The 16,934-nt window shown below is 57.4% G+C and overlaps 1 protein-coding gene across 4 annotated transcripts in view; it reads left to right on the top strand.

Annotated features, from left to right (window-relative positions):
- The window catches only part of PPFIA1 (PTPRF interacting protein alpha 1), a 92,078-nt gene that overhangs the window by 46,105 nt on the left and 29,039 nt on the right, over window positions 1-16,934 (top strand). For 3 of the 4 annotated variants that reach the window (XM_049641461.1, XM_049641475.1, XM_049641471.1), the window contains exons 9-16: window positions 1,177-1,311; window positions 2,924-3,007; window positions 5,187-5,318; window positions 6,572-6,634; window positions 7,928-8,007; window positions 11,054-11,183; window positions 14,018-14,241; window positions 15,990-16,221. In XM_049641461.1, the coding sequence (XP_049497418.1) occupies window positions 1,177-1,311; window positions 2,924-3,007; window positions 5,187-5,318; window positions 6,572-6,634; window positions 7,928-8,007; window positions 11,054-11,183; window positions 14,018-14,241; window positions 15,990-16,221 (1,080 nt within the window). Of the gene's footprint in view, window positions 1-1,176; window positions 1,312-2,558; window positions 2,634-2,923; window positions 3,008-5,186; window positions 5,319-6,571; window positions 6,635-7,927; window positions 8,008-11,053; window positions 11,184-14,017; window positions 14,242-15,989; window positions 16,222-16,934 lie in introns of all 4 variants that reach the window. The other variant, XM_049641484.1, reaches the window with a different exon arrangement.

Below are 16,934 nucleotides of genomic sequence, written 5' to 3'. Positions count from 1 at the left end.
AATTTTGAGAGGCCGCACGTCTCTTTCTTGGTCGTCACGGGTCATCTGGCGTTAAACAGGAGACCCAAACCCAGCTTCTTGGAAACATAGCGAGTTTGGTGTGTTTAGAAGTATGTCTATTAGACACAAAAGAATAATAAGAGTCGGGTACTAGGAAGCAACTAAAAATCGTATCGAGGAGCACAGTTTAAGAGCCCGTAAGATGTTCCAGCGGCACCGGCTGGCTCCGTCGGTTGAGCATCTGACTTCGGCTCAGGTCATGATCTCGCGGTTCGTGAGTTCGAGCCCCACGTCAGATTCTGTGCTGACAGCTCGGAGCCTGGAGCCTGCTTCGCATTCTGTGTCTTCCTCTCTCTGCCCCACCCCTGCTCATGCTCCGTCTCTCCATAAAAAAAAATTAAAAAAAAAAAAAAAAAGCATGTAAGTTGTTCCAAATAATGACTGTAAAAGGCAGATCACGAAATACTACGTACAGCATGTGATTTATTTTCTCAGGGTTTTGAAGCGGGATATGTGGTCTTTCTGTACACACAGAGCTATATGCACACAGACAAAGGAGGCTGTGTATAAACGAGTGTTAACCTCACAGGAACCTCGACTTCTACATGATTTTTAAAATTACTTAAAAAAAAAATCCCTTGTCTAAATTTTCCCCATTGATTTTTTTTCAAGAGTGAGAGGGTTTTTCTAGAATAATCACACACTTGCAAAAATAACTCGACTGGCATGAGGCATATTCTCGGAGGCTCTGTCCTGGCCGACGTGCCCACGGCAGTCTGCCCTAAGGAGCGAGCCCTCAGACAACAAGTCTGGTTATTTTTAAGAAGGCTTAGGACCGAACCCTTCTTTCCTTAACTTGGGAAGAACGAGCAAGCTTCTACAGAAGATGGGTTTTCTTTAACGTGTGGGAACTTTGTCTTTTGAAAGACTTCTTTGAAGACGCTGAAGAAAAGCAAATACTTTGGCAAGAGGTGTTTTGCGCCGTGAAATCAGGCCCCAGGGAGTGGGAGCCTCCTTGCAGAAAGGAAAGGTTTACTCCGAAGCGGCTCCCGAAACGGTTGGCTTCTGTCGGAACTGATTTAGTAGATGTCTGCGTTTAGATTTTGTGTCACTTTGTCACAGGTAGAAACGGATAGAAGACTCGCTACCTTTTGACGCTTCGCTTTCATTTCCTAGACGGAGGATAAGAACCGCCAGTTGCAGGAGCGCCTGGAGTTGGCGGAGCAGAAGCTGCAGCAGACGCTGAGGAAGGCCGAGACGCTGCCCGAGGTGGAAGCCGAGCTGGCCCAGAGGGTGGCCGCCCTCTCCAAGGTGGGGCCCGCCCTTCCCGCTGGGTCCGATGGCGGGATGGTGATGTTCGCGGTGGCCTGTTCGTGTACCTTACCTGTCACTGTTCGCGTCGGCGCGCCCGAGTCCACGAAACAGCTCAGATCTGTTTTCCGTGCTACTTTGAGATCGGAACGCTTTTCAGATGCCAGGCATCCTCCCCGTTTCCGTTACCTCCGGTTCTGTCAGCTGTGTGCTGTTTCCAGTTGGCTCGATCTAAGACTCGCTGCTTCTCAGAGTTAAGTCAGCGACTCAAAGCTCAAGATAGCAGCCTCGGATGAGAGAAGGACAGGGGTGCCCGGCTGGCTCAGTCGGCGGAGCGTGGGACTCTTGACCTCAGGGTTGTGAGTTTGAGCCTCCTGTTGGGTGTGGAGCTTACTGAAAAAAATAAATAATTTTTAAAAAGGATACAATTTTTCTCAGAAATAGGAACATCCTCTTCTGTTTTAAAAATAATCGAAATAAATCTGTAACAGTTTTTTTTATTAAAAAATTCTTTTGATGTCCATTTATTTTGAGTAAGAGAGGGAACGTGTGCACGTGCTCGAGCAGGGGACGGGCAGAAAGAGAGAGAGAGAGAGAGAGAGAGAGAGAGAGAGAGAGGGCCAGAGGGAGAGAAAATCCCAAGCAGGGTCCATGCTGTCGGCACAAAGCCCGACATGGGGCTCGAACTCACAGACCGTGAGATCATGACCTGAGCCGAAACCAAAGGTCAGACGCCCAACTGACTGAGCCACCCAGGCATCCCTGTAATAAGTAAATTTTGAAGTAATTCATTCACTGGTTCAACAAATACAGACGAGGCCTGTGCCAGACACAGTCCCTGCCCTCCCAGCTCTCACAGCCCTCACCACCCACGGGGGAAGCCAGCGGTTGAAGAGGCAGTTTCCAGACGTGACGTGGTCGGTGCTGGGATCGAGTGATCCACACGGGCCGAGAGAGCACATGACCCGGCAGACGGTCCAGCCTTCCGGGTCCTCGGCCGAGGGAGCCTAACGCGGGGAACCTGTCCATGCTTCTGTCTCACCGGCTCCCGTGCAGTGAGGGCCCCACTGGGAAGGCGTAGGCACGGGATGCTGACCCTCATGGCTGACGTCGGGTCGGGCAGGTGGTACCGGGCGCCCACAGACCGACAGCTCCAACAGAGCCTCTCCTGTCCTTTGTGATCTGCGTGTAAAATCTCCGTTTCTTTTCTCCCCTGTCCTCTCTCCTGTCCCCGGTCGGCCCTGTAGTCCGACCCTTTATCTTCTGGACACTCTGCTGCTGAGGAAGCTAAACTGTCGGAACTCGCTTCCCAGCTTAGGAAGGTAGCACGTGTGCGTTGCTCTGTCCCGCTTGCTGCTTCCTGCTGTCCGTGCTCAGGGACCACGGGCGTCTGCCGGGGGAAGGAGGCACCGTCCACGGATCCGGGGCCCGGGGTGGGGACGAGCACGTTGCCGAGCCCCGGTCACCAGCTCGGAGGCCCACCGCTTCCCACTGGCACGCGTGAGGCCGGTAGGGCGTGTGAGCAGGCGGAAGGCCGCTCACGGCGTGTCGCGCGTCGGCACGGCGCGTGGTGCGGGACGGCCGGCTCTTGTGACCCCGCTGTCGCCCACAGGCCGAGGAGAGGCATGGCAACATCGAGGAAAGGCTGCGCCAGATGGAGGCCCAGCTGGAGGAAAAGAACCAAGAACTGCAGCGGGTACGTGTCTGAGCGGAGCGGCCGCGCGCCTGGCGGTGGCTGAGGATGAGGCGCAGGCCGGGGGGGGTGGGGGTGGGGAGCGGTGCCTCGTTTCCCGCTTCTCCGCACGTGGACGCCAGGCCCCCTCGCGATCCCGTCAGGGGTGCAGTGGCCTCTGGCGCGAGTTGGACGCTGGTGAGCGCTCCTAGCGTGTGGACGATGTTCTCTGGACGCGCGGGCCCCGTAGGCAGTGCCGCCCGGGGTGGAGGCACCCGCACGGCTCATCGGCAGCCACTCGCGGTGCACGCGGGACCTTGCAGGTGCCCCTCGGCCAAGCCAGAGGCGCTGGCCTGGGGTGAGGCCCGTCCTAGAGGAGTAGTCTGCTTGCTGAGGACGTGACATCGAGGTCCTGAAATCAGGTCATGGGCCTGACCTTGGTCCCCACATCCTGAATGACTACTCGAGACGTAAAGGCGTAGGTCGGGGTGGATGTTCCTAAGAAGAGGTAAACCGTAATTGAGCCTTGATGAAAAGGAGGCCCGTGTCCGTTGAATCCCCTGAGACTTTACCCTGGAGGGGCTGGTCGAAGGGCCACATGAAACACCCAGGAGGGGCGCCTGGGTGGCTCAGTCAGTTAAGCGGCCGACTTCGGCTCAGGTCATGATCTCGTGGTCCGTGAGTTCGAGCCCCGCGTCGGGCTCTGTGCTGACAGCTCGGAGCCTGGAGCCTGTTTCGGATTCTGTGTCTCCCTCTCTCTCTGCCCCTCCCACGTTCATGCTCTGTCTCTCTCTCTGTCTCAAAAATAAAAAATAAAACGTTGAAAAAAAAAAAATTAAAAAAAAAAAGAAACACCCAGGAGACAGACCAGGCAGCGGCCACCCCGCCTTGGCACGTCCATCCGAGGCTGTCAGGTTTTGTTTTCACCGGAAACTCATGTGCTTGGCCCTAGGTCGCAGAGCATCAAACGTGAGTTTCCGGGGAGTGAAGGTCCTGACGCTAGCACGAGATCGCGTGTCGGCCGACCCCGGCCTCCCATCACACACACTCGCACAGGCAGACGCTAGCCTCTTGGGCCAAGAATTCGACCTTACTTACTTAGAGATGCACTTCATTTCTTTCAGGACTGGATTGTAGTTTGAAAGGACAGGCGTTGAGATAAGGATTCTTCTATAACCGAGGCAATTCCAAGGAAACTTCTAAGCTGTTTTGCTTAAAAAATACGTGGGTGCTGATCCCTTCTTGGGAGGCCAGGGTCTTTTCCAAGTGATGGCCGTTGCCGTGGGTTAGGTGTGACGGTCATGCTTTCTGTTCACTGCTCCCAAGGGAAGAGGTGTCAGCACGTGTGTCTTACAGATGAGGGGACGCAAGCAGGGGCGGGGAGGGGGGGGGGGGGGCTGACCGTTGCCCGGCCTGTGGCGTGTCCCGTGGGCTCCTCCTCCTACCCGGACCCCCTGGCTGCAGGACACATGTCTACCCCGTGCCCTATGGCCCTCCACCCAGGAGGAGCCCCCAAGTGCTGCCGGCCTGTTCCCGCCGCTTCTCTTTTGTGTTCGTCAGGATATGGGGCAGAAACGAGCTTTTTAAACCTTGCAGTTGGTGACAGTTATATAAAACACAGACCCGTGAGCTTTGCTGTTACATTTGAAAGTTACTTGAGGTAATTAGTTCCGATTTTTTAATACAAGTGTCCGTTACAAAACATTCAGGTGATGTGTGAATATAAAGAAAAACAGATGAAAGTCTCTCTCACCGCTGAATTTTTTCCAAAGTGGATTTTTTTTTACCTTTCGCTTTTGTCTGTGGATTCATTTCTTTCTCCCTGAAGCCGGATCCGAGCTTCTGTTTATGCACCGGGAGATTCCTCCTCCCGTGTGTGGATAAGCTGATCCCCTTGAAAGTTTGCTCGTTCCTGCGTGTACATCTGCCTCCTGAGCCCATCTGAGAGCTCATAATCAGGACGTTCCTGAGGCCCCTGCGTATTTCGTTTCCCAGAAACAACGGGACCTTCTAATGGACGATCCCTCGGAGGCACGTTCCTGCGGTTCTGTGCCCCGCTAGGTCGGTTCCGGCAGTGACGCACAAGTGCGCCCAAGAAGGCTGCGGGAAGGGGCAGCCGAGGACGAGGACGTCCTTGGCACGCCCTCGGCGCGTCTGCGCTGGTGATCGCACTCTGGCTTGAAGCTGGTGTCTCCTCTTCCAGGCAAGGCAGAGGGAGAAGATGAACGAGGAGCATAACAAACGTCTGTCAGACACTGTCGACAAGCTCCTTTCCGAGTCTAACGAGCGGTTGCAGCTTCATCTGAAGGAGAGGATGGCCGCTCTGGAAGACAAGGTAGGACGGGACAGGCGGCGGCTGAGGGCTCCCGGCCTCACACGGGAGCCCCCTCGCGTTGTTCTTCAACGCGGGAAGACCACAGACCGTTTCCCACTCCCCGCTAAGTTCCCAGCGTCCCGTCCCTGCCCGACGTACGTGTGTGGGCAGGTGTGTGTTACTGTCTAGAAGAGAAGTCTGGTCTGGGAAGGGCCCCCGAGAGGGAGCACTTTAGGCTTTTGCTAATTGAGACTTAAGGAGTAAGGTGGCTTCGTGCTAATCAATAAATGGCACAGAGGTAGCCACAGACAGTACCTAACTAAGTGGAGTGGCCGTGGGCCGATAACCCTTTATTTACAGGACCTGGCGGTGGCTGGACGTGGTCGGCAGGCCCTCGTTGGCCAGCCCCACGCTGGGACCCGTGTTAGGTCCAGCCCTCGCCTGGTCCTTGCGTGGGGAGCCGATTTCTAACCTCGTGTATGGAGATGATGCTGTAGGAGTGCGCTGTTATGTAAGGCATTTAATCAGCTGAAAACAGGTTCTCCTGTTCCATTTCCTGCCTTCTCTCTTTTCATCTGGTTTGGAAAAAGTCTAAGCCTGGACTCTTACACAGTCATCATGGAAACACTTTAGCTGTAACAGGAGGGAAGGAGTGTCATAGGATCTATGCCAGAGAAGCTCTGGTGGAAACAGTTGGATTTGGACCTGATAAAACCGTCCTGGCTACACCCGTGTCCCTGAAGATGAGCCCAGAGTTTTCCCTGTGATTGGCACTGGGAGACACCAGTGAGCCCTGCTAATCACGTGACACGCTTATTTTGCATAAAAACCATTAGGAAGTGCATTATTACACCCACGTAGGGTTCTTACCTCGCTGCCTCCTTGATCTCTGGGCCCAGCCTTAAGGTAGAGTAGTTTTGTCTTAGATTTGAATTACACGTACGAAACTTAGGTCGTGTTTCCCAAGTGACTGGTGAATTATCCTAAAAGCTAGAACGGACCAGTTTAACTAATTAAAATAAACTTACGAACTTGTCGTACTTACATTCAGAAACTGATCCGTGAAGAAATTGTACACGGACCAAGTATTACCAAAGGCTGTTCCGGTGGTTTCAAAGACCGCATTTCACTCTGTGGGCATGTGACCCTGTTCGCTGGTGTAGCCACACGGTCCGTTCCTTTTCCGTGCTGCGTTATTGTAACGAGAAACATAGCTATGCTCTATGCACTGTTTTCGAGAATCAACAGTAAAGGACTGTCTGTGTCTTTCTCAGAACTCTCTATTACGAGAAGTTGAAAATGTGAAAAAGCAGTTAGAAGAAACGCAACGTGAGAAGGTACTTCCATCTCTCAATCCTTCAGAGATCCGTCGAGACCGGAAAGGAGCAGGTGTCCGCTGGGGCTCCCACTTCCTCCACGGCGGGCCCCCGCTGTGCTTTCGAGCGGCCCCACGCTCGCAAGTCTGAACGGCACGCGTGTGGCGGAGTTGGAGCCGAGCAGCCTCTGGGTTCAGATTTCTGAGTCCCTTCGGGGGTCCGCTCGAAAGCTAAAATGTTCGCGTAAACCTTGCGTTGAGTGCAGCGTTGCCCAGCAGGAAGGTAACAGGTGACGCGGGTGTCATCCCAAGGATTCTCGCGGCTGCATTTGAAATGGTCAAACAGGCGGGTGATGTTAGTTTTCATGCAGCCCGATGCAGGCAACATGTTATTGTATCATGTAAATAGTATAGACGTGAAGGAGCTACTCTACAATGTTTTCCACATTCAGTCCTTGCAACCCACGGGGCGTCTCACGGTTCCATCCCCTGTGGTCGGGACCAGCCCCATTTTGGGCGCTCAGTTAGCCCCGTGCGGCGGTGTCTGCTGCCTGGGACGGCACCGCCTAGGGGGTTGTTGTGCGACCGAAGCTCCTCGTCGGTTTTGCTCCCTGGTGCTGCGTGTGCAGACGTGAGGCTGGGCTGCGGAGGGTCCACGAAGGAGCACGTGCCTATTGCACAGAAGGGCCATTCCCCCACCGCCCAGAAAGCCCTGCTCCTCTCTACATAATTAGGAAGAAGTGTCAGTGGCTCGGTGTTTCTCCTCTGTAACCTTGCTGTGCCTGAGACCTGAGTGTTCAGTAGGGTTCAGGACGTTCACTTGGTGATCCGGGTGTTTACTGGAGGACTCTTGGAGAGAACGGTCTTGGGGTTCGTGACTGCTGAATTCACCCGTTGCGGTCATGACGGTTGACATTTGAGCACACTGGATGCAGATAGCTTTTTCATTTTTTTTAATTGAATTCTAACGAACCTACACTGTCGTGTCAGTTTCCGGTAGACAGCACAGTGTTTCAATAATTGCGCACCTTACCCTGTGCTCGTCACCATCACTGTGGTCACCGTGTGTCACCATACGGAGTCCTTAGGGTATCACGGACCGTATTCCCTGTGCTGCGCTTTTCATCCCCGTGACTGCCTGATTTTATATCTGGAAGCCTATGCCTCCTAATCCCTGTCGTCTCTTTCGCCCACCGCCCCCACTCTCCTCCCCTCTGGCAACCCTCGGTTTGTGCTCTGTGTTTAAGGGTATATTGACGCAAGTGATCGTAAACCTTGCCTGCAGCGGGTGTCATTGTCGTTTGCTGCTTTGCAGGATCGGCTCCTACTGAACGTGGAAGCACTGAGGGCTGAATTAGAGCAGGCGAGACTGAGAGGCTCTTCCCTTCACCACGGGTATGACATTTCCCGGTTCACAGATCTGTTCCAGATGCTTCCCTTTGCCACGAATATGACCTGAACCAGCCCACAGTTACACACTAGAACCGTGGGTGTGCTGTGGTCTGATGCGAACCAGCTCCCAGGTACTGATAGCTGACGGTGGGGGGCACTGCCTTCGCCATGGCTCTGACACGAACCAGCTCACAGACACGTATGTTAACACCTGCTGTGTATCTTCGAGAACGAGCCCTTGGCCATATGGGCAGAGTGACCTGATGTGGCTCAGGGAGCCGGTAGCTTAGTAGCTGGTGAGAGGGAGAAGTAGAACATCGTTCCAGAGGATAGGCTTGGACACCCAGGAGACCGGGAGGCATGACAGAGCTCGCAGCCGCAGGAGGAGGTGTGGAAGGTAGGGAATGGTCGGTTTCTGTCGTGGGTGGGTTAATTTGCTCCCCCCCCCCCCCCCCCCCGCCGCGCAGTGTGGCACCGATGGTTGGGGATAGGAGGGGTCCAGCATGCCAGGTGAGGGCCCGCGTGCCTGGGAGCCGTGGTCCCTTCCACAAGGCCAGTGGGGTCGCCATGGGAGTGGCCGCACGGCCATGATTGTGAGGGTCAATTTGACATTCATGGCGTTAGCACAGTGCTTGTAGTTTGTCATGTTTTTGAAAAGACTCTGGAGAATGACGTGTAGTCACTTTAAGTCGGTTGGGACAACTGTGAGTCACCTGTGAAGGAGTGAGTCGGCCGGCTCGTGAGCTGCGTCCCGCAGACAGTAATCGTCAGCAAGGTATTAGAAGGTCTCTTCGCTTCTTTGTAGGAAATAGTCACCGTGTGAGAGTCCCGCTGGAGCGAGAGTCGCTCGAGTAGCTGACTGGGCCCCCTCAGGTGCAGGGAGCAGGCTCCTGCTCCGAAGGCAGGCCCGCTCGGGCCACACAGGGGTCTGGGTGGCTGCAGACGGGGGCTCTCGGGAAGGTCGAGGGTGTGCTGTGGCTGTCCCTGTTGAGCCTGCTCGTAGGAAAGAGGAGAGGTCAGCGAAGGTCGGGTCGCGAGAGGCTCTCCCTGTCCGTGGAGCCGCCGGTGGCACAGCGAGTGTGCGTCCAGAGAGGGAAGGGCACGGGAAGACGGGGGGCACAGGGCGGCCGCTCGGTTGGCTGATGGAGCTCCTCGCCGGCCAGAGGCCGGTGTCGCCGCTCAAGGGCTCGAAGACGCGTATGTGTGAGGAGGCCAAGCGAGCAAACGGGAGCAAAGCAGACGCAGCACGGGCCACCGGCGTGCACGTTGGAGTTCTCCAGGGAGGGGGCCGTGCGGGCACCTGGAGGCTGGCACCGTGGGGCAGTTGCGGTAACAGGGAAGCCCACGCCCGTCGCCCGCCTGAGGCGTGCTGGCCAGCGAGAGGGATAGAGAGGGGCCGTGCGCTCCCGTGGTGCGGAGGGAGCGGCCGCGGTCACGGGGGGCCCTGCGGTCTGCAGACGGCGGGCAGGAGGCCGGTCGGGAACGGGGTCTGTTTGAAGCCGTCTCACGTAGCGCTCTCCCGTGTGGTGGCAGAAGACACGCTGGTGGGAGCTGTGTCGCCGTGAGCACGGGCGGGCCGCGGGGACGGGACTGAGGAGGTGGCAGGCAGCCCGGCCAGCCGAGCCCTCCTGGCACGACCTCCCAGCCAAGTCTCGTGTCCTCCTCTGGCCAGACGGGATGGCCTGGGTTGCGGAGGAAAAGAAAGGTGACGGACCGACTTCCACACGCAGGCGGGGCAGATGATAGGACTGGATGCGGGGTGGCCGGGTCGGGGGCCCGGGAGCCCGAGACAGGGTGTCAGAGTCAGGGGACACTCGTGAGCCTCGGAGGAGCCACGAACCATCCCAGACCACACGCGGGGTGTCACGTGTAGCTCTCACCGGTTGGCGACGTGCCGTGGCCCCGCAGCGGTGACGCTAGGCCACCTGAGCGCAGGTGAGCAGTTCCGCCGGGAATAGGGGGACAGGAGGAGGGAAGGGTGGCTGTGGCCAGCGGGCAGTTCGGACTTGGCTGTCTTACAAACAAGCAGTCCCCTGAGGCAGCGTTTCTCGAGGACGTTTCTTTAAAGGCCGCAGAGAGGAGCGCGAAGCACGCAGAGGAGACGTCCTGTCACGCGGGCCCTGTCTGCAGGCCTCGCGGGGCGGCGCCCGGGGCCCCCTCTTTAGTTGATGTGAATCAGATGGGCATGTTCTGTCTCCCGAGACCATAAGGATTTGTGAAACGGAAGGCAGCCTCTCTTCTTTTCCAGAGAGCAAGGAGCCACTGGACTCCCGTGCAGGGCTCAGGTGTGGAGGGTGAGCCCGTGGCCGAGGCCGGGCAGGTGGGCTGGCGGGTGCTCCCTCACCTCTGCTGACCGCTTCCTGCCCGGAGCCTTTGCTGAGGGGGGCAGGTGACAGCCCATGTCAGTGACCCCATCCTAGGGGCTCAGGGCTCCGTCGAACTTTTCTGGAGACTGCTGTGGCCAAGGGGGACGGTTGTCTGTCAGTCTAAGTGCACGCAGGCCAGAGACGCTTTTGCCTTGGAAACACCGGGCGCATCGCCACCTCCTGTTCACGGGAGCTGCGAGCTGCGGTTCCCGAGGATCCTGCCATGGGTGCCCCTGAGGTGCCGGTTAGTGGCAGGAGGAGGGATGCCCGGGGTCACCGGGCCTCACAGCGAGGGCCTCGGCACGCGCGGGAAGAGGGCACTTGAAGGCCAGAGGGACGCACGGGAGCGCTTCCCGGTCAGTCGGGCAGCAGGTGGCACAGACACGCAGGGCGACAGGTTGACTGGGGGCGGGTGCCGAGGCCGAGCACAGGCCCTGCTCCACCTCGGGGACGGCTGGGCCGCGGCGAGGCGTTGCCCCTGCTGGGCCCGGGAGACCCTATCTCCACAGGGCCTGGCTGGCGGGCTGGGACGGGAGCCAGGAGAAAAGATGGCGTCCTTGGAGACCTTTTTCTGTGACCTCAGTTTCCAAATTGGCGGGTTCTGGCCTGGCTGACAAAGTTCACTTCTTGTTGATAATGACCTTTTTCTTCCTCCCCCCCCCCCCCCCCCCCCCATATTTCAGGCGACCGCACTTGGGCAGCGTCCCAGATTTCAGGTTCCCTCTGGCGGACGGCCCCACGGATGCCTACAGCAGCGCGGTGTTGCGCCCCCGGAAAGGCCGTGTGGCCGCTCTGCGAGATGAGCCTTCCAAGGCAAGGACCTCCGTCCTCCGGGGGCTCTCGCGGGACCCGCCCGCCTGCTCCAGTGTCCCCTGCCTTATCCTCTGGCTGTGAGGCTCTTCTGGAACCAAACTGCTGATAGGCCGCTGTCTCTTGTCCCCTTCCCACCTTCTTCTTTTGCTGGCTCACAATTTACTTTGTAGAGCTTTTTTCCTTTCTTTTCGAAGAGTAGAAATGTGGATTAAGATGGGACCTACTGTTAAGCACAGCACAATGCTAATTAGTACAGTTTTGAAACACTAATGAAGATTCAGTGAATAGCGTATTCATCTTTAAGCAAAAAAGAATTCGCGTTTGGAGTTTAAATACTTTCGTACTTTTGTCTCTTCAGCAGCATATATTTTTATATACTTGTGTATGTTTTCAGCACCGATAGTCATTGAACGAGTTTGGGCCAGACATCATCCCAGACCTAGGGCTGCAGCATGACCGAAAAAACCAGATGAGGGGCACCCGGTGGCTCAGTCGGTCAAGCGTTCCACTCCTGATTTCCGCTCAGGTCACGATCTCTCGGTTTGTGAGATCGAGCCCCGCGGCCCCGCATGGGACTCTGCGCTGACCGCGCCTGGAGCCTGCTTGGGATTCTCTCTCTCTCTCTCTCTCTCTCTCTCTCCCTGTCTCTCTGTCTCTCTGTCTCTCTCCCTCTCTCCCTCCCTCTCCCTCTCTCTGCCCCTCCCCCACTTAAAATAAAACAAAGAAAACAATAAATAGATAAAAAGTCAGAGGAGAGGCCTGCACCCCTATCTGTGCGCAGTGTAGTGAGGAGACACCAGCAGCGAATGGGAAGTAAAAGGTGATACGTGTACTAGTTGTCTATTTCTGTCTGACAGATGATTGACAAATCCCTGCAAAGGCGAGTGGCTTAGGAGGAACACTTCGCAGTTGCTGGTTTCTGTGAACTTAGGAGAGTCTTAGCTGGGTGATCGTGGCTCAGGGGCTCGTGAGGTTGCGCCACCAGGAGGCTCGGCTGGGGCTGGCGGGTGCACCGTGTGCTCCCTTGCCTGGGTGTTGGAGGCAGGCCTCAGGTCGTCGCCACACGACCTGCCCGCAGGCTGCTTGGCTGTCCTCCCGGCACAGCAGCGGCTTCCCCAGAACTCACGCGGAGAGAGGGCAGGCAGAAGGTCCCAGAGCTTGTGCCGTGCTAGTCTTGGGAGCTGCCCGCCTTCACTTCCACCACGTTCTGTGCGTTAGAGCTGCAGGGCCAGCCCACGCTTGGGGTCCACCCCTCGACGGGGGTAGTGAAGAACTCGTAGACGTAGTTTGAAACCACTACCGTGTCAGATGGGAGTAAGCGGGGAGAGGCAGTCGGGTGTCGCGAGTTGTGAGATGAGGAGGGAATGAGAATTGTAAACTCAGACAGACAGGGAGGTATCGCCAGGAGGGTTACGTTTGAGCACTGGCCCGAAGGAGGCAAGTGAAGGAGCCGTGTGGATAGATCACAGGTTGGTGCCAGCAAGAGGTGCTCACGGAAGGGACCTAGGGCACGAGAGAACGTGACGGGCGGGGGGGAGCCCCAAGAGGTCGGACCAAGGGGACACGTCCGGTGAGCAGTTGGACGCTCCATTCTGGGCCTCAGGAGACCTTGACTAGAGAGAAGGATCAGAGCCAGAACACGCTGGTGGCTTCTAGAGGCACAGGCCACATAAAGTCCCTAGGTGGGCCCCTGTGGATAGCCCCAGAGTCCAAGGGCGGCTCTCTGGGCACTGCCCAGCGTGGCAGCGGAGAGAGGGAGACAGAACTGGCAGAGACCAAGGGGTCCCGACAAGTGGTGGGAGGAGCCCAGTGGGCCAGGTGCTCAGGGAACGGGGGACCGGTGGGCCTGGTCGTGCTGGGTGGGGCCGGGCAAGGTGGAGGCCGAGGACCACGGTGGTCTGGTCCAGGAGCCCTTGTGCTAAAGCCCACTCGCCCAAGTTCCAGAGTCTGTGGAGACACAGTAGGGGCAGCTTTCTGGAGGACTTGAACTCTGGTTGGGAGCAGAGACGCAGGGCTAGCTGGAAGGAGACACAGGGTAAAAGTTCTGTGGTTTCTGTTTTGTTATTTTGGAGGGAAAAGGGGGAAAACATTTTTAGGCTGATGTGGATGAAGTTAGAAAGGCGATCATCCAGAGAGAGAGGGCGGAACGATGTCCCTGAGCCAGCCGAGGGCCTCGTGCCCGTGGGTGGGGCTGTCTCGGGGGGCAGGTGAGCAGGAGGGCAGGAAAGCCTCCAGGAGAGTCGCTGCTCGCACCCGCGCCCTGCTCCTCAGGCCACAGGGTTTGGGCTCGGCCGCAGAGGCGCCTCTGCCCCACGAGGGCGGCCCCGAGAAGAGCAGGTTCGCGGGCTGCTCCTGGGTCCTCTCTGCTCCTTCCGTTCGGTCACACCAGCCTCAGGAAGGGAGGCGGGGGACGCTCCAGTGGCTGCACGTCCCCTACCTGGAACACCAGCGAGCTGGTGGGGCCGCAGAAGTACACTCAGATTTAATGGCCTTGTAACCGCCCACGGGGGTGGCTGGCTGGCACCGATGTATTTTTTTATTCCCATTTTTGTTCCTGATCTGCTCGTCCCACCCTGTGGGCGATGTCACAGAAATGCCCACGTCCACGGAGGCACGAGCGTCGCAAGGGGGTCTGAGTCATAGGCCGCCCTCCTCACCTGTGCCTTAAGTACTGCTTGCTTCGTAGGTCAGCAGCTTGTAAGCACAAGGCAGTTCCCCGCTTTCTTTGGGCTTCCAGTTGAAAACTTTTCAAGTTTCTGACAGATTTCTTGTACGTTTCTGGAACTGCGTTGTTATTTTCCACCTTTGCCGAGATTGAGTTTTTTTACTTACAGGTACAGACTCTTAACGAACAGGATTGGGAACGTGCCCAACAAGCTAGCGTCCTAGCAAACGTGGCACAGGCGTTCGAGAGCGACGTCGACGTGTCTGATGGCGAAGACGACGGGGACACGCTCTTCAGTTCGGCCGCTCTGCTCTCGCCCAGTGGGCAGGCCGATGCCCAGACGCTGGCCATGATGCTGCAGGAACAGCTGGACGCCATCAACAAAGAGATCAGGTACACGTGATCGTGCGCGGCACCGCAGAGACCACGGTGTCTCCGAGGGACTGTTACCGCGCTCAGGAAGGTCTGGAACAAACACTCTGAATGCTCTGAGTGTCCCATAATGATAAAGCTCCTTCAGTTCTAGTTTAAGAATATTGTGCGATTCCCCTAGGTTATAAAATTCAGTTCACCAGGGCATCTGTCCACAGTCGTGGACAGGTTCGCGTAACCTCTGGGGAAGGGCGGAAGGTGTCCAGTCCCTTCCTGCGGGTGCCCAGTGTGCGCCTGCGATGCTCCTCAGCGTCCGACCGAGGTACCAGGGTCGGCCAGGGCGCGGAAAGCCGAGGGCGCGTCGGGGAGGCCTCCCTGATCCACAGCGCAGAGGGAGGGTGTGTGGGGCGGGCCGCGTGCATGAACGTAATGTGTCGAAATCGGTCCATTGTAGAGCGGTGAGTGCTCAGGGGGCGTGTGTTTGAATCATTTTACGCTCGTCACTATTTCAAGGGTGTTTTCTTTAGAAATCCTCTTAGCAGTTATGGTAGCGAATTTACAAAGCTCTGGTCCCGCGGAGGCAAGAGAACCCAGAGCCTGGCCCTCGTGGAGACGGAGGCGGCAGGGTGGGCAGGATGGTGGGCCCGGGGGCCCGGGAGCTGCTCTGTTTTGGAGTCCTGAGGTCCCGTGGGGAGCGGGCACGTGCTAGTGACCCTGCTGCCGTGGATCCGGGTAGAGTCACTGTCCACGTTTCGTTCTTGGGAAGCTAGCGCAGGCAGACGTGCTCCTTCCTGCCTGCAGAGAGCGGGCGGTGAGGACAGACGCCAGCGGGAGAAGCGGGGAGGAGCGGTGGGCTCTGTGGAAGCCGTCCCCCGTCAGGTCAGCGCGGGAGAGGAGAGAGGGCCCGCGCTTCGGCTTTGCTTTTGTGTGGCGTGTGGCCAGGGAGAAGCGATCTTCCTTCACGCGAGTTGACCAGATAGAAATGGTCAGTCGGTCCGGGGACTTGTCCATCACAAAATAAGCTCTCGGGGTACGTAAACAGAGCTTTCATCGGAAAGGTCGCCGCGTGGATCTCCGGTGTTAACATGGGCATAAGTAGTGACGTAGTCAAATGCAGAAATTGCCGTTTCCTGATGCACTGCTCTCTGGCAGTGAAGAGTGTTCGCCTTGAATTCCAAATGAATGGAGTGCGGTGGACTTGAATCCGGGAATTCAGAGGAGGCTGGTCGAAAATTCCATCAAATAAACTGGTTTGAATTCAGCCTTAAAAAAAAAAAAAAAAAAAAAAAAAAAAAAAACTCAATGTTTACTTCTAGTCTAGAGGCTTCAGTGTCGGGGAACTCCCAACTGCTCCGTGGGTCGGTCCTTCGGTTAGGTCAGAGGTCCCGATTTCCAGTTGCAAAACAGGTACATTGACGTGTCTGAGAACTGGGAAGGTAGCAGTTGTGAATTCGCAGCTCATCGTACGGCGAGAGCTGCCGGTGAGCCTCTGGCCGAATCTGAGCGCACAGGAGTGAAATCAAACACGGTTGGTGGAAGGAGCTTTACGGGACGCCCTGCAGGAGTCCCCCCTCGTGTCGTTCCGAAACCGGGTGTGTCGAAAAGACACTAGAAGGGGGACCGTTCTCGCTGAGGTGGGGTCGGAGCAGCCGTCCTTGGAGCTCACCGGCCCGCACGTTCGCAGCGCGGGAGCAAGCACGGACTTGTCGCGCAGCTGCGTTCACGGGTTGGCCAGGGCGGCGAGGGTGACCTGTGTGCTTTCGTTGCAGGCTCATTCAAGAAGAGAAGGAGAGCGCGGAACAGCGGGCGGAGGAGATTGAGAGCCGAGTGGGCGGCGGCAGCTTAGACGGCCCCGGCCGTGTTAGACCCGCGGGCTCCGGCGCCCCGCACCCCGCGTCCCCGCTCGCGGGCCCCTCCCCTCCACACAGCGGGCGCTCCACCCCACGGAGGGGCCCGCACAGCCCCGCCAGGGAGGTGGACAGACTGGGGGTCATGACTCTAGTGAGTATTTGCCTCTTCTTCCTGCGGCGCTCCCCCCACCCCAGCCCCCGACTTAGGTGCCAGAGTCTACGAATACGGTTCTGTCTCGTGTTTTACCCGGAAGGAAAGCCGGTTCATCTGTCGCGCTCAGAGGTGCGAGAATTTTTAAACCGGCCAGCGTTTAGTCATTCAGCGGTAGCCGGCGACGCACGGATTGTGCCGTGCGGGGGAGCGGGTTAGCCGTCGTCGCGAGCTCATCGTCAGGGCTTTTAGGTGTGTAACTTCGGATGTGGGCCCGCGCCAGGCACCGTGGCTCCGAGGGGCGTGTTCTTGTTTTCGGGGAGTCGGCGGTTTCACCACAGTAAGTACGGGCGGTAGAGAAGGCGCGGAGGGAGGCCGTGCTGTCGCTCTCCGCATTAGAGATGCCTGACCGGAGGGGACGGGACACGCGGTCGAAAAGAACCGTAAAATAAAGCTCAGGTCGGTTCTCCTGACGCTGGTGCGTGTGTGAGGCCAGCACGGCAGCGGCGTGAGCCCCACACGCGGACGGCTTCTGGGAGCGCGTCTTCGCTCCTCCGCGTCTGGAGACGCGGTGCCCGTACGGTTTCCGGGCGAAGCGTGCAGCCCTGCGGAATGTCGCGGAACTTCGCCGCGTACGTAGCTTAGGCTTGGAGAGCACGTCGCCTCTTTCCACCTACGATCACGTTTACGCCGTTGTGTTTCTGAGCGCGCTC

Source organism: Panthera uncia, chromosome D1 (genome assembly GCF_023721935.1).
Source record: "Panthera uncia isolate 11264 chromosome D1, Puncia_PCG_1.0, whole genome shotgun sequence".
In the NCBI taxonomy this organism is placed as follows: domain Eukaryota; kingdom Metazoa; phylum Chordata; class Mammalia; order Carnivora; family Felidae; genus Panthera; species Panthera uncia.
Note: the sequence above shows the minus strand (reverse complement) of the source record. Positions and strands in the feature narration are given on the sequence as shown.